General features: G+C 42.8%; 1 protein-coding gene across 1 annotated transcript in view; it reads left to right on the forward strand.

Moving 5' to 3' along the window:
• The first annotated feature begins 97 nt into the window (after positions 1-97).
• The window catches only part of TMBIM4 (transmembrane BAX inhibitor motif containing 4), a 34,216-nt gene continuing 10,129 nt past the window's right edge, over positions 98-24,184 (forward strand). Inside the window, exons 1-6 of the mRNA XM_073620134.1 lie at positions 98-300; positions 6,513-6,621; positions 11,168-11,273; positions 18,063-18,096; positions 18,212-18,329; positions 20,973-21,018. Coding sequence (XP_073476235.1) covers positions 207-300; positions 6,513-6,621; positions 11,168-11,273; positions 18,063-18,096; positions 18,212-18,329; positions 20,973-21,018 — 507 coding nt within the window. The 5' untranslated portion in view covers positions 98-206. The remainder of the gene's footprint in view (positions 301-6,512; positions 6,622-11,167; positions 11,274-18,062; positions 18,097-18,211; positions 18,330-20,972; positions 21,019-24,184) is intronic.

Here is a 24,184-nt window from a genome sequence, read left to right on the forward strand (position 1 = left end):
CAGAAAGATTTTAGTGCTGCTCTAACAAGAGCGGATAGTAATGGTCTTCAGGAAAATGGCTGCTATACTCCGACGTATGCCTATACGCACCAAATCCAGTGTCTCGATGACGATCTTGCTTCTTATTGGCTGCCGTTCTTCCTGTTGCGTTTCCAGCTTGTCTGGACTGGGAAAATCCGTATTTGTCAACTAGGTAACCTGTGATCATGGCGTCTGCTGATCACTATCCCATGTCCTCCATCGTAGATGACTTCAACTATGGGTCTAACGTCGCCTCGGCCAGTATTCATATCCGTATGGGTGAGCCTGAATCTGTGTGTCCAAATGTGACCGATCTTACCTGTTGTACAGCAATCCATTATAGCCTGGTATGGTTAGATCTGCCCACAATCTGATTTTTCAGTTTCCTTTCAATCTACCTTCAACTATGTAGTGCAAGGACCAGCCAGATTGGATACAGAATGGTTGGATAGCTAACATATGTCCTCTAATTATTTGGAAAATCTAAAGGAGATTGTAAAATCAGATTGTATAGTGTATTGCCAGCTTTAGATCTACCATCAGTTATGTAGTACAAGGGCCTCTCTGATTTCATACTAGTTGAATGGGTTGTTTAGGTAATTATATTTAATTATAATGATACATAATTAATTGTTTAGGTAATTATTGTTGTTTAACTCATATTACATAGTTTTGGTAAATAGAAAGGAGATTGTATCGTATTTTGCCAGCTTAAAAGTGTATGTATAGCCAAATCTGTAGTTAACATTTTGGCTAGGTCAGGGAAAGGGTTAAACCCCCATCTGTTATTTTATTTTTTGTGGTGTCCCCAGTGGGGAGATTTTCTTTCCTGACGATGTAACAGGAGGAAACAGTAAGGCAAAAACAGCCTTAAAGCGGTGTATACCGCTAGACATTTTTTTTTCCTCCCTGCAAGGTAAAGTTATAATGTGCTAGTATGTATTGCATACTAGCACATTATGTAAAACTCACCTTAAAACTAAGTTTTTCCAGTGCCGTGATGTCAGCGCCGCAGCCACTTCCATCTTCACCTATCTTGCTTCCGGGGTTCGCGGGCTCCACCTCTGTGACTGGCCAGAGCCGTGATGATGTCACTTTTTTCAGGTGTTTTAGCGCTAAAAAAAACGCCTCCCCAGTGTGGAAGCCTGAGTCCTTTCACACTGGGGCGGTGCGCTTGCGGGACGTTAGAAAAAGCCCTGCAAGCAGCATCTTTGGTTTGGGAGCTAAACCGCCCCTGCCCTTTGAAATGAATGCAACGCCGCAACATGAGCACTTTTAAACCTTTCTTCAGCCGCTAGCGGGGGTTAAAAGGGCCCTGCTAGCGGCTGAAAAACCCCGCCATAACAGTGGTAGAGTGCTGCTAAAACTAGCGGCGTTTACCACTAATGCGGTGGAAAGGGGTCTAAAGGATGTTTACTAATGTTGTCGTATCATTCTGAGCATACAGATCCATTGACCCTTCATTAAAGGGCCACAGTTCTCATCTCATGGCTGCGCTGACACACACCCCGATTTATTTATGCCTCCTCTTTGTATGTGCTCCTATACTACAACTGCTATGTGCAGCAGTTCCATCATTCAGCAGAGGGGTAATACATCAGCTTCCTGCTGATTGCAAAACTACATCTCCCATGGTTCCTTGTAGAGCTCACAGTCACTGTACTGCTGTTCTGTCTGAGCAAAGAATGAAAGCATAGATCCCAAAGACCTTTTTAGACATGCATGTTCCAGAAAGAGAGCTTGCCAGTGGATGGTTTAGGCTTTAGCTATGCAGTCAGCCCGTTCCATGATTTTATTTTATCTGCTATCTCACATGCTTCTGGAACAGTAACCAAATAACTGATCAACACAGCTAAAATCTGCATCATCCAGTGACCAATAGGGAGGAATCATCATCATCTAAAGGGATGAGTTCTTTCACTCAATCACTTACACGCTCTTCTCAGTACATTAGAATGGGTGGCTTTAAAGAGAGCTAAAGGGGTTGTAAAGGCAGAAGACGTTTTATCTTAATGCATTCTAGGCATTAAGATAAAAAGCCTTCTGTGTGCAGCAGCCTCCCCCCCAATACTTACCTGAGCCCCATCTAGCGATGTCCACGAGTGCTTCGGCCATCCAGGATGCTCCCATCTGGCTGAGACATAGCAGCTGGAGCCAATGGTGCTGTTTGCTGTCAATCAAACTCAGTTAGCCAATCAGGAGAGAGAAGGGGTTGGCTGAACCACAGCTCCATGTCTGAATGGATACACGGAGCTGCAGCTCGGCTCGGGTGCCCCCTTAGCAAGCTGCTTGCTGTGGGGGCACTCAACAGGAGGGAGGGGGCCAGGTGCTCCAGCCAGGGACCTGAGAAGAGGGGGATCTAGGGTGCCCTGTGCAAAACCACTGCACAGAGCAGGTAAGTATACCACGTTTGTTATTTTAATAGAAAAAAACAAGACTTTACAATCGCTTTAATTGTAGACACTGGCATAGGGGCTCATTCATACATGTGGAAGCCCTTGCTGCTATCCCTCTGTCTTATCTCACTAACTATGCAGCTAGCTTTATTACCATTGCCATATACATTGATTTGTATGTGTTTGTTTTTTTTTCCTTTCCCTCAGAGATTGTGTTGTTTTTTAACATTTTAACATTCTGCTAAAACTATTGTGAATCAGTACTGCTTGGACCTTGAAGAAGGGGACGTACCCTGAAAGCTTGTCCTGAAAAATTGTATGTTAGTGCAAATAAATATAAAAAAGGATCACAGGCAGTACTCAATTTTCTCTGCCCTTTTTAAAAAAAGCAATCGCTTTCCAGAGGTGTTTGACAGGCAGTTGCGGCTCGGCCCCATACATTTAAATGAGTTATGTTCACCTGCAGTATCTCCCACTGAATGCAACATGCTGTTTATTTTTTGCTATGGATGCGAAGCATCTTGGCTGCGGCATGTGTACAGCCCTGATCAGCTGCATGTCCTTCTTTGAAATGGACTCTAAACCCATTGCTTGTACCACCTGCTTAGGAACCCTAAAGGAACTGAATGCAGAGAGTAATCTCTGAAACGATTCTAAGGTATGTTTGGGAATTACACTGAATTTTTGAAGAAGCAGAATGAAACCATTGAGAATTGAAACTTGATGTACATCATTCTGGGGTGTTGACTTTTGTTACACTTTCAGCAATGACCGCCTCCATACTTCTCTTGGCTAAAGTTGTTACCTTTTCTGGGGACCAGTCTTATTCTGATTTTTCTTATCAATACCATTAGCAACAAGTTCAGTTTTAATCTCTTGTATGAGGAAGCCTCAATATAATTACAACATTATGCATGTTCAGGTATATGTGTTGACATGGAAGAAACATGGTCCAGAGCTTTAAATATCATATCTTTTATTTAATAATATGGAGATTTATGTGAATCAGTAGGTAATTAAAGCTGAACTCCAGAAACACAAATGTTTATATAAATATAGTCCTTAATAGGAATGGGAGCTATACATTTTGCATGCACAAAATGCCTTTGCAAACTCAGATATTACTTTGTAAAAGTAGCTGTGACATCACCATGGTGCTGTACATGTACTGTGTGAGGGGCCCAGCAGGTCCCATCCACCACAGGCTGCCTGAAGAAAACTACAGGAGAAGGCAGAGACAAGACCAGTGTCCCTGCACAAGAAGAGAGAGCAGTGTTGACCAGTCTATTTTACAGGAAGCTCTGCACAGAGGCGAAGTTTCACACTGCGTTGCTGCACAGATCTGGAATAAATACAGAAAGCACAACAGGATTTATGAAAGCATACACATGACTTTTGTATTTAGACAAGATTTACATATCCCAGGGCTCCACTTTCAGGGATGGGGGAGGTTGGAATGGGAAGAAATGAGAAAAATTAATTGAAGGTGAGTGACAGAGAGAGAATGTAGGGAAAAAAAATGGGGGGGGGGGGTGTATGGTATGTGGCATTAAATGTACATATTTGCCAGCACAGCACGGATCGTCAATTACGTCCAATTCTTTTAGAATGATCACATCACAGAAGACAGTGCAACGTTTTGGATTCACGCAGGACCCCTTCGTCAGGCATGTGACACATGCCTGACGAAGGGGTCCTGCGTGAATCCAAAACGTTGCACTGTCTTCTGTGTTGTAATCATTCTTCAATAAAAGAATTGGACGTAATTGACGATCCCTTGTGATAGAAATAAGCATGACAGGTCCTCTTTATTGAGAGATCTGGGGTCAAAAATACCCCAGATCTCTCATTTTTTTAACCACTTAAGGACCAGCCTCGTTTTGGATTTTAGGTGTTTACATGTGTAAAACAGGTTTTTTTGCTAGAAAATTACTTAGAACCCCCAAACATTATATATGGTTTTTCTTCTAACACCCCAGAGAATAAAATGGCGGTCGTTGCAATACTTTTTTTTGCGCCGTATTTGCGCAGCGGTCTTAAAAGCGCACTTTTTTTGGAAAAAATTCACTTTTTTGAATAAAAAAGTAAGACAACAGTAAAGTTAGCCCAATTTTTTTTTTTATATTGTGAAATATAATGTTACGCCAAGTAAATTGATACCCAACATGTCACGCTTGAAAATTGCGCCCGCTCGTGGAATGGCGTCAAGCTTTTACCCTCAAAAATCTCCATAGGCGACGGTTAAAAAAATTCTACAGGTTGCATATTTTGCGGTACAGAGGAGGTCTAGGGCTAGAATTATTGCTCTCGCTCTACCGGTCGCTGCGATACCTCACGTGTGGTTTGACCACCGTTTTCATATGCGGGCGCTACTCGCGTATGCATTCGCTTCTGCGCGCGAGCTCGTAGGGATGGGGGGGGGGGGGGGGGGTTTAAAAAATTTTTTTTTTATTATTATTTATTTTATTTATTTTTACACTGTTTTAAAAAAAAAATGGTGTCACTTTTATTCCTATTACATCCCTTGTAATAGAAAAAAGCATGGCAGGACCTCTTAAATATGAGATCTGGGGTCAAAAAGACCTCAGATCTCATATTTACACTAAAATGCAATTAAAAAAAAAAAAGTCATTTAAAAAAATGACTTTTGAAAAAATGTGCCTTTTTAAGAGGCGTGGACCGATAAAAGTGATCTTGCGGCGAATCCGCCACAGGGACCACTTTTATCTGAAAGCCAGCCGCCGCACGAAAACGGGGATACCGGGGTTATGGCAGCTAGCTGCTGCCATAACAACGATATCCGCCGCCAAAGTTTGGACGTACATCGTCGTGCGGCGGTCGGTAAGTGGTTAAAAAGCAAAAAAAATAAAATGTCATTTTGACTTTAAGAAAAACAAAAAAATCCTGTCAATCTGATCGAGGACCAGAAGTGAAGGAGGTCAGTCTGGTCCTCCGTGGGCATAGAGCCGAGCAGGGGCTATCTTGCCCTCACTTGGCTTCCTGCATAGCCATCAGCTGCACTAGATGGGTTCCGGGTTTACCGACTGCTCCGATAAGCTCTGAAACCACCGGGAAGCAGTGGGGGGGCACCGCTCCCGCTGCCTACTAAAGTGATTTGGCGGCAAATCCGCCACTGGGACCACTTTTATCTGAAAGCCGGTGGCCTGACTGAAAAAAGATACCGGCGTTATGGTAACTAGCTGCTGCTATAACCCCCCATATTTAACAACAATGACGTACATTTACAGTTAGGCGGTCGGCAAGTGGTTTTAATAAATCAACCTCAGTCTCCCAAGTTATGGAAGTGTATCTAAACCCAAGAACAAAAATGTAATATATTGCAGCTTATGAGTCCTCAGATGTAATGGTTGCATTCATTTTCTTTTTTCAGCTTTTTATTTTCCCTTTACTTCCAACTAGTGATCCGGCCAGTAACACACTTCCTGTCCTAGGGTTACAAAGCTCACTCACTGTACTGTATCTATAGAGCAGCAGCATTGTCACCCTAGGACAGGACTACAGAACACTTCCTCCTAGAGTGCAGCACTGCTAGATTAATGGCAGGATCAACAGGTATGACCCAAACGAAGTTTACAGGTGCCGCTCAAGGCTTCACCAGGTCCTCTTATGTAGCAAAGGCTTGGGGTGCAGACAAGGACAGAGCTTGTCCCAGCTGTAGACATCTAATGGAAGAGGGAAAAGTCCTGAAAGTCCGTAAGAAGGTGTATGACAGCTCCAGCCTGGGCTCCAACCAGCCCGGGCCGAGGCTGTCATACACCGTTTTTACTTTGATTTTGCAGAGATGTGCAACTTTCAGGACTTTTCCCTTTTCCGTAAAGAGGGCATTATTTCCACTGACCACCAACGTAAGGAACATCCTTTCCCCTTACTACCATGCTAACGTGCTGTGAGCTCAAGATGCAATAACTATTGTTAGGGGTTCCCTGAGACTTGTGAGTTATTTTAAGGGGTCCTGCTTGTTAAAAAGGTTGAGAAACTCTCTGTTGTAGAGGAAAAAATTCTCTGTTATGTATTGTTTTTTTCGTACTGATGCTTTATTTCCATATTTACCAAAGTATTCTTTCTCCTAACTAGATTTTCTACGGAAGGTCTATTCCATTTTGTCTGTACAAATTATTCTGACCACAGTGACAGCTGCAGTATTCCTCTATTGTGACCCAATCAAGACCTTTGTTCATGAAAGGTAGGATAGTGTCTTTGTTGTTCTACATGAATGTGAATTGGTGTCTTTGTTATTCTACATGAATGTGAATTACATAGATGCAAATGTCAAAATGACTACTATAGATGACAAAGTTAAATTGCACCTTTACTATGGTATGTTGCTATGCCTTACCTTAGCTGTGGAAGCTGAGCCCAATATAGGCAACAGTGGGCAAAAGACAAGTCTTCCTCAGTACTGACTTATCATACCTTGCTCCATACTGTGGGTTTGATTTATCATTGGCAAATAGGCTGCTGCACTTTGCAAGGACATTTTCTTCAGAGTTTGGAGAATACAGTATACTGTAGTGAAAATTCATTTTACAAAGAATACCCAATCTTGTGCAGACAAAATGTAGATAAAAAAAAAAATATTTTTGCTTGCACATGATTGAGCTTCACCTCATTCACTAATCTCTGGGGAAAATTCCCTTGCGAAATGAACAGTCTTTTTGCCTTTAGTAAATCAACCCCTGTGTCTCTGCGTGGAGATGACCATCTTGTTGGAGGAGCAGGAGTTCTTCCTCATGTCAGAACTGCTACACTGACTGTTGGAGGAATAATCAAGACGCAGCAGGAGAGGTTCAGAAACACTCAGAATGGATGAAGCAGAATTTAAGAGACGTTTCTCCAGGACCTTGGGTACGCTTTTTTTTTTTTTTTTTAACGAGGAGAAGAGTAGTGGCATCACCAAATCTGCAAGACTAGCAATCAGAGATCAGTACCTGTAGTTATACAGCTACAGTGCCTTGAAAAAATATTCATACTCCTTGAAATTTTCCACATTTTTTCATGTTACAACCAAAAATGTAAATGTATTTTATTGGAATTTTATGTGATAGACCAACACAAAGTGGCAGATAATTGTGAAGTGGAAGGAAAATGATTAATGGTTATCAAAATGTGTTAAAATTAATATGTGAAAAGTGTGGCGTGCATTTGTATTCAGCCCCCCTGAGTCAAGACTTTGTAGAACCTCCTTTCACTACAACTACAGATTCAAGTCTTTTTGAGGATGTCTCTACCAGCTTTGCACATCTAGAGAGTGACATTTTGCCCGTTCTTCTTTGCAAAATAGCTCAAGCTCTGTCAGATTGGATGGGGAGCGTCTGAACAGCAATTTTCAAGCCTTGCCACAGATTCTCAATTGGATTTAGGTCCTGACTTTGACTGGGCCATTCTAACACATGAATATGCTTTGATCTAAACCATTCCACTGTAGCTCTGGCTGTATGTTTAGGGTCGTTGTCCTGCTGGGAGGCAGTGTTAATATCGTCAACTAAAATATTTTCGACGACTGAGATAATACTATTTTAGTCAACTAAAACTAAAACAATTCATATGACTAAAACTAAAATGGCATTTTAGTCAAAAGACTATAACTAAAACTAAATGGAATTTTATATCACAATGGCTAAATCTGTGTCTGTAGTGTTCAAACCTTAATAACGTAAATAATAAACATGTTTATAAGATTTTTTTTGTTTTATACCAGAAGTATATAATGTTTGGCAGTTCTATAGAAATAATGCATTCAAATTTAACTAAACCCATTCAATTTTAGTCGACTAAAATGGCATTTTAGTCAAAAGACTAAAATATGACTAAAACTAAATCAAAATTTGAGCCTTTACCCCAGTCTCAAGTCTTTTGCAGACTCTAACAGGTTTTCTTCTAAGATTGCCCTGTATTTGGCTCCATCCATCTTCCCATCAACTCTGACCAGCTTCTCTGTCCCTGCTGAAGAAAAGCATCCCCACAACATGATTCTGCCACCACCATGTTTCTCGGTAGGGATGGTGTATTCAGGGTGATGTGCAGTGTTAGTTTTCCTCCACACATAGCGTTTCACTCACTTTTAGGCCAAAAAGTTCAATTTTGGTCTCATCTGACCAGAGCACCTTCTTCCACATGTTTGCTGTGTCCCCCACATGGCTTCTGGCAAACTGCAAACGGGACTTCTTATGGCTTTCTTTCAACAATGGCTTTCTTCTTGTCACTCTTTCAGAAAGGCCAGATTTGTGGAGTGCACGACTAATAGTTGTCCTGTGGACAGATTCTCCCACCATGGGCCTCTTGGCTGGTTCTCTAATTAATACTCTCATTGCCCAGCCTGTCAGTTTAGGTGGACGGCTATGTCTTGGTAGGTTTGCAGTTGTGCCATACTCTTTCCATTTTCGGATGATGGATTGAACAGTGCTCCGTGAGATGTTCAAAGCTTGGGATATTTTTCTATAACCTAACCCTGCTTTAAATTTCTCCACAACTTTATCCCTGACCTGTCTGGTGTGTTCCTTGGCCTTCATGATGCTATTTGTTCACTAAGGTTCTCTAACAAACCTCTGAGGGCTTCACAGAAAACTGTATTTATACTGAGATTAAATTACACACAAGTGTTTACTAATTAGTTGACTTCTGAAGGCAATTGGTTCCACTAGACTTTAGTTAGGGGTATCAGAGTAAAGGGGCTGAATACAAATGCACACCACGCTTTTCACATATTTATTGTATTGAAAACCATTAATCATTTTTCTTTCACTTCACAATTATGTGCCACTTTGTGTTGATCTATCACAAAAAAATCCCAGTAAAATACATTTATGTTTTTGGTTGTAACATGATAAAATGTGGAAAATTTCAAGTGGTATGAATACTTTTTCAAGGCACTGGATGTTGCTGTAGGAACAAGAATTGCAACTGCAATTTGTTAGGAGGAATTTAAGAAAAAGGTATTTGGTGAGAACCTCCCTTTAAAGACATGTCAAGAATGCACATTTGCAATATTTCAAATGATGATTGCCTTCTTGTAACATGTGCTCTGTTTAGGGTGTCTCGCTTCCGATAAAAGGACGACTAATTCTTTTTGGCTACAAAAGTCTGAGAGCCTGTTCGACGGACTTTCGACGGACTTTCTAACGACCGGACTTGCCTACACACGATCACACCAAAGTCAGATGGATTGGTACATGATGACGTACACCGGACTAAAATAAGGAAGTTGATAGCCAGTAGCCAATAGCTGTCCTAGCATGGGTTTTTGTCCGTCGGACTAGCATGCAGACGAGCGGATTTCTGGGTCCGGCGGAATTACGACGTAAAGATTTGAAGCAAGTTCCAAATCTAAAGACCGTCAGATTTGCGACTGGAAAAGTCCGCTGAAAGTCCGGGGAAGCCCACACACGATCGGATTGTCCGCCGGATTTGGCCCGTCAGACTTTTGTAGCCGAAAAGTCTAACCATGTGTACGCCCCATTAGAATAAGGGCTGGATTTACTTACATAGTTACATAGTAGGTGAGGTTGAAAAAAGACATAAGTCCATCAAGTCCAACCTATGTGTGTGATTATATGTCCGTATTACATTGTATATCCCTGTATGTTGTGGTCGTTCAGGTGCTTATCTAATAGTTTCTTGAAACTATTGTTGCTCCCCGCTGAGACCACCGCCTGTGGAAGGGAATTCCACATCCTTGCTGCTCTTACAGTAAAGAACCCTCTATGTAGTTTTAAGGTTAAACCTCTTTTCTTCTAATTTTAATGAGTGGCCACGAGTCTTGTTAAACTACCTTCTGCGAAAAAGTTTTATCCCTATTGTGGGGTCACCAGTATGGTATTTGTATATTGAAATCATATCCCCTCTCAAGCGTCTCTTCTCCAGAGAGAATAAGTTCCTAATTTCTATGGATGATTATCATGAGCATGTGAGAGCTGCCTGGTGAATTGATGTTAAGCTGCCATCCCTGGCCACCAATATAAGCCTGAAACGACCCCTAGACTGAACAGCTAAGGGTCCATTCCCTCCGGTGAGTGGGGACACAGGAGGGGGTGGTGCGCACCTCTAATTTTTGGAGCACTTTATGGATTGGAGTACATCATTCATTCCTCTCCCATGCTCTGATTGAGCAGATAGCGTGTCCATCCAATTCATCACCTCTCAGGCCCCATGCTGGCCAGGTGTGAGGAGGCAGTTGAATAGCCTCAGGTATCTCATTAGGCAGATGATAACGACCTTGTACATTCTTTTGGCCCTGTTTACTGCAGTGTGGCTGTGAATGCTGTCATTTGCCTCGCATCACAGTCCTTCCAAAGTCATATTGTCCGATCCATGTTATTCTCATGTCCTATCAGCATTCATATCAATGTTTGCAATACTATATTTCTGATGTTGTAGATTTTGCTTCCCACTTTTTTTTTTTTTTCATCTTTTGTGTCACTAAGCATGGACAGTAATAAACGAAGCTCCAAAAGCAGCAACATTGATTAATTAGTAATGTGTGAGAGATAGCATCACAATAAGTAAGGTGTTTTCTGCTGCTAAACTCTATGAAATAAACACAAATTAGATGGTGCCTTGCATGAGCTGATTGCCTGCCAGCATGAAGGAAAAGTGATTTTGCCTAGTAATAGCATTAACTTCAGTATTGTGGTATTTAACATCTTGAAAATGTCAACACTAGTTTGGATAATTTATACAGTACAAATAAATTAGGAAAGCTCTTTAACTCATGTATTTTGTCTTATCTCTAGCCCTGCTTTACTTTTAATCTGTGCCATCGGATCTCTAGGTACAATTATTGCCTTGACCATCTACAGGCATCAACATCCAGTGAACCTGTATCTGTTATTTGGATTTGTAAGTCTCTATTTCATTTCAGTCTGTGCTGGTAAAATAAATGTTAATCTGAATTTTGTAAGTGGGTGTTTTTTTTTTGTTTTTTTTTTTTATTTATTTATTTTTTTTAAGATGGTGGATATTGTATGTATGCAACAACATGCAGATTTTACACAACTCTAAAAGTATAATTAAAGAATAGCTACCCACTTATGAAATATTGCCAACAGCATTTCATATCATAGTTTTGACAATGGTATACAAACAACCATATGTGTCTTTGATTTTTGAACAATATTGTTCGTTCTGTGGGGAATAGAATAGACAGAATGCCATGTATACTGCATGTGTGTACAGTTGTGCTCATAAGTTTACATACCCTGGCAGAATTTATGATTTCTTGGCCACTTTTCAGAGAATATGAATGATAACACAAAAACTTTTCTTTCACTCATGGTTAGTGTTTGGCTGAAGCCATTTATTATCGATCAACTGTGTTTACTCTTTTTAAATCATAATCGCAACAGAAACTACCCAAATAACCCTGATCAAAAGTTTACACACCCTGGTGATTTTGGCCTGATAACATGCACATAAGTTAACACACAGGGGTTGAATGGTTATAAAAAGGTAACCATCCTCAACTGTGATCTGTTTGCTTGTAATTAGTGTGTGTATAAAAGGTCAATGAGTTTCTGGACTCCTGACAGACCCTTGCATCTATCATCCAGTGCTGCACTGATGTTTCTGGATTTTGAGTCATGTGGAAAGCAAAATAATTGTCAAAGGATTTGCGAGAAAAGGTAGTTGAACTGTATAAAACAGCAAAGAAGTATAAAAAAGATATCCATGGAATTGAGAATGCCAATCAGCAGTGTTCAAACTCTAATCAAGAAGTGGAAAATGGGGGGTTCTGTTGAAACCAAACCATGGTTAGGTAGACCAACTAAAATTTCAGCCACAAATGCTAGGAAATTGTTTGGGATGCAAAGAAAAACCCACAAATAACTTCAGATGAAATACAGGAAACATGTGGTATGGCTGTTTCAAGATGCACAATAAGGAGGGCACTTGAAGAAAGGCTGCATGGTCGAGTCGCCAGAAGAAAGCCATTACTATGCAAATGCCACAAAGTATCCCACTTACAATACGCCAAGCAGCACAGAGACAAGCCTCAAACCTTCTGGTACAAAGTAATTTGGAGTGATGAGACCAAAATTGAGCTTTTTGGCCACAACCCATAAACCCTACATTTTGAGAGGAGTCAACAAGGCCTATGATGAAAGGTACGGAGGTGGATCGCTGATGTTTTGGGGATGTGTGAGCTACAAAGGCACAGGAAATTTGGTCAAAATTGTTGGCAAGATGAATGCAGTATGTTATCAAAAAATACTGGACGAACATTTGTATTCATCAGCCAGGAAGCTGCGCATGGGACGTACTTGAACATTCCAACATGACAATGATCCAAAACACAAGGCCAAGTCGACCTGTCATTGGCTAAAGCAGAATAAAGTAAAGGTTCTGGCGTGGCCATCTCAGTCTCCTGACCTCAATATCATTGAGCCACTTTGGGGAAATCTCAAATGTGCAGTTCATGCAAGACAGTCCAAGAATTTACAGGAACTGGAGACTTTTTGCCAAGAGGAAAGGGCAGCTTTACCATTTGAGAAGATAAAGAACCTCATCCACAAATACCACAAAAGACTAACTGACAGACGCGAGTAGAGGAGAGCCGATCGCCTGCTCTCCTGACGAGGGGGTCTGTGCTGTTTGTTTATCAGTGCAGCCCCCCCCCCCCCCTCGGATGCCCGCCCAGGACCACCAGGATGCTGCCAGGACCACCAGGGATGGCCACCACATTGGACCACCAGGTATGCCACCCTAGACCACCAGGGAAATGCCAATCAGTGCCAATGAAAAATGCCTGCCAGTTCCACCAGTGATGCCTATCCGTGAAATCTATTAGTGCCGCTTATCAGTGCCCAGCAGTGCCGTCTATCAGTGCCACCTCAGAGGTGCCACCTTATCAGTGCCCATCAGTGAAGGAGAAAACATTTTTATAACAAAAACAAAGAAAAGTCTTTTTTTTTTTTTTTTTTTTTTTTTCAAAAATGTTGGTCTTTTTTTTTATTTGTTTAGCAAAAAATAAAAACCGCAGAGGTGATCAAATACCACCAAAAGAAAGCTAAAAATGTAGTTTGGGTACAGTGTAGCATGACCGCCCAATTGTAATTTAAAAAGTGACAGCACTGAAAGCTGAAAATTGGCTTGGGCAAGAAGGTGCGAAAGTGCCCTGTATTGAAGTGGTTAATGATCACCTGATTGTCAAAGCCAAACAAGAAAGTCCTTTTAATAGGTGTTTGATTCAGGCATGATTTAAGTTAACAAACATCTTAAAATGTTCTGATGACTGATGAGAATTACGCTGCATGGCTTCAGTTTCAGGATATTCCCTTTAAGTAGAACTCTGGGCCAAACGTCTTCCTTTTTCCTTTTTTTTTTTTTTTTTTTATTTTTTTTTTCCCATTTTGAATTGAGTAAGGGAGGGGTATAACCCCTGTCCGATTATTTATTTTTTTTTCTTTTTGCCATCTGTGTCCCAGATATTTCCTTTCACTCCCTGTCCCATAGCCAAACAGGTAGTTTGAGGAAATCTCAGAAAATGAAGGGCATTCTTTGGGGAACCCCTGGGTCACCAGCACTAGTGTCCCGATTGGATGATTTCCCCTCTATTACTTTTCTGGGGACAACCCAAAATTTGGGGTTTTCTTTTATTTTCACTTTCAATGATAATGGTAAACCGGACAAATAGGGTGAATGTCATTAATGGGGGGCGCAGACAGCAATAAAAACTGACAGTTGTTCTAATCCATCTCCACTCTATCCAAAACTTTAAAAAAATTAAAAAATTTTTACCTTTCAGGCTGGGTTTCCCCTCCGCATCCAATTCGCATGACAGAAGAGTGTGGCAGGCTCTCAAAGCTCCAGGGCAGCCACGGCCCACATTTAAAAAGGGTCCTGTGCGTCTTTGGTTTCCAATTCGGGTGCGAATTCGGGCAAAGATTTGGACCTGAGTCGGTGAACAGGGACGCCTCGGACCTCATGCTGTGAGCCGCGGCCGCAGCATATGTGAACCCAGCCTAAAACTTATGACTTGATTCAGGCTTGGTTCACACATGTGCGGTGCGAATTGAAGCTGCTTTCCCAGCTAATTGACAAAGTAGTTGTTCAGTGGTTCAGGTCAATTTTTGATCAGGATCAGGTCAGGATTTTATCCTGTTCACAACTGAATGACATGTGCGATTCAGAAGCGTTCCCATAGAAATCAATGGGCCTGAATTTGCACCTGAGCCGGACTGCACTTCTCAGAAAACAATCCGCACTCCGGCTGCACTGGACATATGTGAGCAGGCACAATAGAAAGCAATGTTCTTTCACATGTGAAAATCAATATAAGCGCTACCCAATGCTAATTGTACTAAAACACAGTTACCATTGTGCAACAAATAATACACGACAATAAATAATGAATAAAGTCCATATAGAGTTCATGAATTCATCAAAGTTCAAAGGCTTCACAATCTTCAAAGTGCAGTTTCAAATTTTCTTTGTGCAAAATAAAAGTGGCAAGTGGTGAAAAAGAGATTTAACTGTGCAGTCCGTGCTCCCCTTTGCGTGCCCTCTCACTCACCAGATACTAAGGACTCCCATGACAGATGTCACAAACAATTGTGTGGATGGCTGGGCTCTGTTGTCCCTCTGGCTATATCTCTGACTGTGGCTTGGGTTGTCCTCAGTGTGCGGTCATACGGTATAAATGAATGGCAGAGAAAGAGCAATATAGCGTAATTCCGTTTATTCCATAAAAAACAAATCTTTATCCACTCACATGTTAAAATGCTATGACAGGTATAAAAACCCGTAATTAGACCCCCCCCCCCATGTATTATTTGTTGCACAATGGTAACTGTGTTTTAGTATAATTAGCATTGGGTAGCGCTCTTATATTGATTTTCACATTTAAAGGCACATACACCTTTGAGAGCGGCAACCATTAATTTTAATTAATTTAATTTTAAGTTTGTTTGCATATTTAACACTACATTCATTTAGTTTACTTATCCATTAGTGCAGGATTATATATTGTTGTATTATACACATTTATATACCCATTGATTCATCGCCAATGTTCTTTCACATGTCATGCGAATTTGATGCGGTTCAAAACACATCCGATTCGGGTATGTGTGAACCTAGCCTCAAAGGGGGAGGTTTACTAAAACTGTTGCATGCAGAATCTGGTGCAGCTGTGCATAGTAACCAATCAGCTTCTAACTTCAGCTTGTTCAATTAAGCTTTGACAATAAAACCTAGAAGCTGATTGGTCTCATTGCAGAGTGGCACCAGATTCGGTGTGCACCCATTTTAGTAAATCTCCTCCAATGTGTCCTTCAAAAAAAAAACCTCTAATGCCGCGTACACACGGTCGGACTTTCCAGCATACTTGGTCCGGCGGACCAGAGTGTGCCGGACAATCCGCCCGTGTGTGGGCGCCGGCGGACTTTTCCGGCGGACTTTTTCCCAAAAGCCCGCCGGACCTAGATTTGAAGAAAGTTTTAAATCTTTCCGCCGGACTCAGTTTCGGGCGGAAAGTCCGCTCGTGTGTGTGCTGGTCCGACGGAAAGCCCGCTCGTGTGTATGCTGGTCCGACGGACCAGATGCGACACGAGGGCAGGGTATTGCATCTCGCGCTCGCTGCAATAGGAAAAACAAATTTTCCTATTGCGGCGAGCGCGGGGCATACCAGGCCCTTAGGTCTGGTATGGATTATAAAGGGAACCCCCTACGCCGAAAAGACGGCGTGGGGTCCCCCCTAAGGTCCATACCAGACCCCGATCCGAGCACGCAGCCTGGCCGGTCAGGAAAGGGGGTGGGGACGAGCGAGCGCCCCCCCCCCCCCTCCTGAACCAAAGCACCTTGTCCCCATGTTGATGAGGACAAGGGCCTCTTCCCGACAACCCTGGCCGTTGGTTGTCGGGGTCTGCGGGCGGGGGCTTATCGGAATCTGGGAGCCCCCTTTTAATAAGGGGGCCCCCAGATCCCGGCCCCCCACCCTATGTGAATGAGTATGGGGTACATGGTACCCCTACCCATTCACCTAGGGAAAAAGTGTAAGTAATAAAACACACTACACAGGTTTTTAAAATATTTTATTAAACAGCTCCGGGGGGATCTTCCTCCGGTTTCGGGGGTCTTCTTCCGGCTTCGGGGGTCCCTCCGCTTCATCTTCTCCCGGCGTCCGGTTGGTTCTTCTCCGCTCTCTTCTCTCCAGTTCTTCGGCCGGCTCCTCTGCTGTCTTCAGGTAGCTCTCTTGCCAGCAGAGGTCCGGACTTCTTGTCTTCTTCTCTTCTCCAGATGTTGACACGACGCTCTCTCCGGCTGGACTGCTCTCCGAGGGCTGCGTTGTGACTTATATAGGCGGAGACCCCGCCCCCTTTTGATGTCACAGTCCCTGGGCATGCTGGGACTGTGACGTTTTAGGGGGCGTGGTCAACATCACCCAGTGACCACGCCCCCTAAAACGTCACAGTCCCAGCATGCCCAGGGACCGTGACATCAAAAGGGGGCGGGGTCTCCGCCTATATAAGTCACAACGCAGCCCTCGGAGAGCAGTCCAGCCGGAGAGAGCGTCGTGTCAACATCTGGAGAAGAGAAGAAGACAAGAAGTCCGGACCCCTGCTGGCAAGAGAGCTACCTGAAGACAGCAGAGGAGCCGGCCGAAGAACTGGAGAGAAGAGAGCGGAGAAGAACCAACCGGACGCCGGGAGAAGATGAAGCGGAGGGACCCCCGAAGCTGGAAGAAGACCCCCGAAGCCGGAGGAAGATCCCCCCCCCGGAGCTGTTTAATAAAATATTTTAAAAACCTGTGTAGTGTGTTTTATTACTTACACTTTTTCCCTAGGTGAATGGGTAGGGGTACCATGTACCCCATACTCATTCACATAGGGTGGGGGGCCGGGATCTGGGGGCCCCCTTATTAAAGGGGGCTCCCAGATTCCGATAAGCCCCCGCCCGCAGACCCCGACAACCAACGGCCAGGGTTGTCGGGAAGAGGCCCTTGTCCTCATCAACATGGGGACAAGGTGCTTTGGGGTGGGGGGGGCCCGCAGGGCGGCCCCCCTCCCCCAAAGCACCCACCCCCCATGTTGAGGGCATGTGGCCTGGTACGGTTCAGGAGGGGGGGGGGGCTCTCGCTCGTCCCCACCCCCTTTCCTGACCGGCCAGGCTGCGTGCTCGGATCGGGGTCTGGTATGGACCTTAGGGGGGACCCCACTCCGTCTTTTCGGCGTAGGGGGTTCCCTTTATAATCCATACCAGACCTAAGGGCCTGGTATGCCCCACGACGGGGCTCGCAAGGTGTCAATCTCGCCGATAAAAGCGGCAAGATTGACATCCTTTTCTAGTCCCGTCGCACCTGAGTCACGTTCAAAATGAACGGACTTGTCCGTGTGTGGGCAAGTCCGTTCATTCTGAAAGTCCGCCGGAACTCCGGCGAAAGTCCGTCGGAAAGACGGGCGGACTTAGCCCGCCGGAAAGTCCGGGCGTGTGTGGGCAAGTCCGTCCGTTTTAAAGTCCGGCGCACCTGGCGGACAAAGTCCGTCGGAAAGTGTGCTGGACCAAGTAGGATAGAAAGTCCGACCGTGTGTACGCGGCATAACAGTTTGGACATTTACCAAGCTGCTAATATATTTCATTAGTAATTGGAAAGATGGGAATTTACTGACTGATTTAATCTTTATTTTGTAGACTTTACTGGAAGCTGTGACTGTTGGGATTGCAGGTAACTGATTCTTTTTTTAGCTTTTGATCTATGGCTATTGTTTTTTACGTGTTGTATATTTCTGCTCATTTATTGGATGTTTCCATTGATTTCTCCATTTGTATGTATTTTTCAGTGACGTTCTATGAGGTGGCTGTGGTTATACAGGCATTTATACTGACTGGTGCTGTGTTCCTTGGCCTTACTGCATACACTTTCCAGACCAAGAAAGACTTCAGCAAGTTTGGAGCTGGGTATGTTTGTTTGCAGACACTTTAGAACAATAGGATTGCAGTCGTTTGCATACACTGTTATCCGTGCAGTTAAACTGAACATGTAAAGTTGGTTTTATGCGTTTCATGCCACTTTAATTTTTAATGATTTAGAAACAAATCTAATACTAGCCGTTCACACTTCAGTATTAGTAATATTGTAGTACTTTGTTGTTAATAATAATAAATAATAATTTATAAATGATTATTATTACTATTATGGAAACAGGAAGTGATGTGTAGAATGTAACTTTCTCCTAGCAAATTCCAGTCAACCTCGGTCCTTTTCTAGAAAGTGTAGCGTTTATTGGATCCCAGCAACATATTACAAGTCCAGCAGAGTGTATACAAAATAATACAATAAACAGAAGTCCTACCTTATAGCAAAACTTCACCTGAAAAGCGAACTTATGCTTTTTCTGATCCCCTCCAAACATTGTTGGAAGGGTTTTTTTATTTTATTTTATTCAGGGGGTGGATACCTATTTCTAGCAGGTACCCACTTCTGCACAGCACGTCTAGACAATCTGGGCAGACGTTTGGCACCCCCGCTCCCTGCCTGCAACTTCCTGGGACACCTTACAGGTCCCAGGAGGCTGCGGTCTTTTGAGCAAGCGCAGTGGGGAGCCCGGCTGTAAAGCTGCAGAAAGTGGTAGCTGGCTTCCCACATCCAAAATGGCTGCGTTGGAAACCTGAAGACCAGCAAAGAACAGGTCAGTATTTGGAGCCGTTGACTTTTATTTTAATTTATTTTTTTGGACTGAAAATCCTTTTTAAGATCCCTTTCCAGAATACCAAGTTTTTCTGTTTATATCTTAGCAAGCATATAGACACTCCACGCATCCAGCAATACAGTTGTATTAAACCCAAAACTAAAAATCGAACCGTTTACCAATCATTAGATGTAGTGGCTTTATTACTTTTCTTTTTAGGCTTTTTCCCTCTGTTTTCCCCTGCTGATCTGGCCAGTAACCTACCCCCTGTACTAGAGTGCCTCCACTTTGGATGTGTGTGTGTGCACGGGGGGCAGATTTGTTTTTAATCTTCCTTTTTTATTAATTTTTAAAACAATTATACAAATGCATATAAATATCTTTCATCACTTTATATTAATTTCTAATGACCTGTTCTAAACTAAACCATCTGACATATATTTCTTTACCATATTCCATTCATCCCTGTCTTACTTGTTTTGTATCCATTCCATACAATTACTCTTACATTTATTTCCTTCCATATCATTCTTCACTATCTTATTTTCCATTCATATAAAAAAAAAGGGGGGGGGCAGATTTGGACAGCAGCATTGTCAGTCTCTCGTGGGAGGGGAGTGTTAGATGTACTTGCAGGTTTAAATAAACTAACAAATTGAAGCTGAACTCCAGCTAATACTTTATAAGCAGTTACAGCAAACAGTTTTTTTTCCTTTTAAAATAAAAGCTTTACATAAATAAATGCTGATCATTTTAATCATTCCTGCCAGTGTTATTAAATGGTTTGTCTCATCCATGTAATCTGATACATACTGTTGCAGATGTTACTGTGAAAAACAACAGACTTACTGGCTGGATCACAAAGTGAAAATATAAGAAAAAAGGAAATTCATACAGTCATCAGATCTAAGAATTGATAAACCCAAAAGCAAACAATTATATTGTAGCTTAATACTGCATTAATGTCCAATCTATATATACATCTATGTGTCTTTCATGCCAGGGCATGCATTCATATACCCAGGTTTAGGGCATTCCTTCTATCATCCTCTCATAGCAGTTAAACCTTTTCTTGATATGCATATTTTTCTTTATTTACTAATTAGGAAGCTGACTGGTTGATCACACGCTTTTCATCTTGTTGTTAAACTGCTATCTATCTGCATTTATTGAAAAAAACACACAATAAATATAGGCCAACTGTAGTGTTTACAACCCTTGTCTCTTAAGCCTGGTACACACTATAGGTTTTCCGTTCAACGTGTTTTTGGCCCGTGTGTACACGGCTTTAGGACAGTAAACAATTACATTTTATATATGTAAACAATTATTAAACAGTAAACAATTATTATATTATAGTTATACAATTATAGTATAGTAAACAATTATTATATATATATAAGCTCATATGGACCACTAAAGCTGGCCACACGTGTTACAATCAGAATGTGCACTTTGATTTATATTTATCAAAAACAATGCATTGTGAGGTCTTACCTGAGTGGATATACATAGATGCTGGTAAATTTAAAAGTGGATAGTAATGTATGTAGCCAGCCTAACACCGCAGGGTAGATATAGGAGGGTATTTACAATAGTTCCTTCACATGTGTTACATATTATGCTATGGTAGTTTAGTGGCACAGAGTTGCTGGGTTTTGTGGGATGATACATAGTTATGCTTTGCTACTACACGGCGCATGTAAAGGTATTAAAAAAAGCATAAACTACTAACTGTAGTAATTGTGTAGCTAATAGTGCTTACAACTAAAGAAGCTGCTTCGATAAGCTGCTAAAATTCTTCAACATTACAGAACAAGACTAGTTGAATGTGACTAACCAGTGCTAGCTATACAATTACCTGGATAAATAATCTTTGCAGACATACTAACTGTTTGTTTTACTTTTGTAGGCTCTTTGCTGGGTTATGGATTTTGATCCTTGCTGGATTTCTTAGGGTAAGCTTTATTTAGAGTGTTTTGTAAGAAGACAAAAGCCAGTGAGTGATTTTTGACAGTTTTTGCTTGGTGCTCAGGGAAAGAAATTAACATTTGGGGCAGATTTTGAACCTGCAACGTTAATGTTAATCGAATGGTTGATTTGGGATCTCCTCGCAGATATGAGACTGTGAGCATTATGTCTATTGTTTTTGAAAGCCTAACTCCATGTTTTACTGAACTTTAACCACTTAAGGGCCAAGCCTCTTTCTGGGAATTGTTGTTGACATGTTAAAAACATTTTTTTTTTTTTTTTTTTGCTAGAAAATTACTTAGGAGGGGTGGAGCCGGCGGCCAGAGCAGGTGGCGGTGTGAGAGCTTAGCTCTGCAACAACGGGCTTCATGCAGCAGCTCACAGCGCACAAATGCTCAAAAATCGCACCACCAGAGAGGGGAGATAGTGGAGAACACCAGGGGCAAGATGAATAAGAGAAAGGAAAGAGAGGGACCACAGAAACTAACAGACTTCTTCCCTCCTGTGACGGACCGGCTGATCCAAGATGGTGCCGGTGCTGGGACCTGTATTCCCACAGCATCAGCTAACATGTCCAGCCATCCAGCACCATCCGGGGGTGAGTCGCCTGATACAGGCAATCCGCTGCCATCCTCAGCATTCAACAGTCCTGTTAAACAAAAATGGAGGCTGGGGGAGCAGGGAGGTGTGCAGGATGACACAGAACAGGAGGGGGGAGAAATGGAGCAATCTCCCTCATGCGGCCAGCAGTTAGATACATTCCCTACCACAGGGCAACCCATCATTGACACTACAATGAAGGAGATGCTGCAAACATTAAGGGGGGGCTCTCCAACAAGATATGGCAGCTTTTATGAAATCCACAAAAACAGAAATAACTGCAGTTGACAATAGAGTGGAGTATGTGGAGAAAAAAAATTGAGTAATTTACTCTAGTGCACAATGAGCTGGTAGATGCCCACTTTGATGTGGAAGCTGAGATCAAAGCCAAGCTCCTCAAAATGGTGGATATCAAGAACAGGTCCCACAGGAACAACCTCAAATTTAGGGGGATCCCCGAATCTGTCAAACCAGCTGAACTGCACTCATACCTTCAAAAGCTTATGACAACTGCGCTCCCATCCCTGGGGCCTGCTGACATTGTCATAGATAGAGCCCACAGGCTGCCATAACCATCGTACCTACCTGAAAAAACCCCAAGGGGTGTGATGGCTAGAATCCATTTCTACCATGTGAAAGATCAATTAATGCGTTACTCCAGGCAACACCCTGCTTTACCAGACCCCTTTGCAGGCATCGCTATGTACGCCGACATGTCACAAGCTACCATGACTGGCGATACATAATCTAGTGCCAATTACGAAAATCCTGCGTAACCACAAAATTATCTACAAACGGGGCTTCCTGGCCAAACTGCTAGTGGAAATGCAGAATGAATCGTACTCCATCACTTCTCTAGACAGAGGCATGGCACTCCTCCAGAAATGGCATCTGCTCCTGCTGACAGGCGACACTGCTCATCCGCAGCCATTCCTGGAACAACATGACAACCACCACCATAACAGGAGAGACAATTAGTGCTTCACTACAAGAGCCTCACGGCCTATACACAGGCATCGGCACCCTTCTCAAAGTTTACTTAGCCTTGGTGCCTTTTGGCCTCAGCACATGTTTTCTGTGACACTTTATTTAATGCCCGTTGTTCGGCTGATATTTGACTTATTCTTAACCCCACATTTATATACGTGATGTTTCCCGTATTCTATTCTCAACAGTAGTTGATAATTGTGACTAGCAAGTTAGTGACTATCTTTGTTTGGCTTAGTTTTGAAGGACTCTGTTCATTAATGGTTATGCAAAATATTTCACCTCAGCACATGCACATTTCCTGCACTGAAGTCTCATCTCGTCTTATACCAAATGTCACCACTAGATGGCGACAATGCACTGCCTATGGTTCAAATGAATCTTAAACTAATGGCATTTAATGTGAGAGGCCTGAATAGCCCATACAAGCGCAGAACTCTTTGGAAATCGGCAACCCTCCGAAATGCACACATGTCAAATTTCCACAAGTCTTCACAGCTAATGACTCAACCAAAAGAAATGGAGTACTCATTGCTGTCAAGGACTCTGTATCCTGTTCCTTACTTCAACAGCAATGGCGCTTTATCATTCTGGTTGCAGAACTTAAAGTGGAGTTCCACCCAAAAGTGGAACTTCCACTCATTAGATTCCTCCCCCCCTCCGGTGACACAGTTGGCACCTTTCAGGGGGGAGGGGGGTACAGATACCTGTATATTACAGGTATCTGTACCCACTTCCGGCATAGATATCCGCAGAATCTGCGGGTATTTACGCCACATCCTGTTCCCCCCCCGCTGCCTGCTGGGAAACACACGGGTCCCAGAGGCAGCAGGGACCATCCGTATTGCGCTGCGCGACTCGCGCATGCGCAGTAGGGAACCGGGAAGTGAAGCCGCACGGCTTCACTTCCTGATTCCCTTTCCGAAGATGGAGGCGGCAGCACCCGAGGAAGAAGAGACGCTTCGGCCTCGGGTGCCGACATCGCGGGCGCCCTGGACAGGTAAGTGTCCATGTTTTAAAAGTCAGCAGCTGCAGTATTTGTAGCTGCTGACTTTTAAAAAAATTTTTTTTAGGTGACACTCCGCTTTAACAGCAAAATCTACACCCTAGTGAACTTGTACGCACCCAACACCTCTGAAGTTTATCCGTAAAGTCGTTAAGCTTGCTAAGCAGATGTTGAAGGGTAATTTACTGTTGTGTGGTGATTTTAACATGGTCTTAAATGATGTCCTTGATTCCTCTTCAGTTTCTCGGAGAAGGAGACCTACTTTAGGTTCTCTATGCTTAGAGGAAAAGCTTTTCAATCCATGGCGATGCCTCCGAACCACTGAAAGGGACTACACACACTATTCAATGGTTCACAGTTATTCAAGAATAGATTTCTTTCTTACAGATGTGTACACCCTGCAGACCATAGGCAAAGCGGATATCCACAACATCACATGGTCAGATCACGCACCGGTCACCATTGAGGTTGTGGATACAAGCACCGTATCCCACAAACCCCTGTGGCGCAATAATACCTTCCTTCTTTTGCAGCCTGAATTAAGAGATGAGATTGAAGGA

Source organism: Aquarana catesbeiana, linkage group LG03 (assembly GCF_042186555.1).
Source record: "Aquarana catesbeiana isolate 2022-GZ linkage group LG03, ASM4218655v1, whole genome shotgun sequence".
Taxonomy (NCBI): domain Eukaryota; kingdom Metazoa; phylum Chordata; class Amphibia; order Anura; family Ranidae; genus Aquarana; species Aquarana catesbeiana.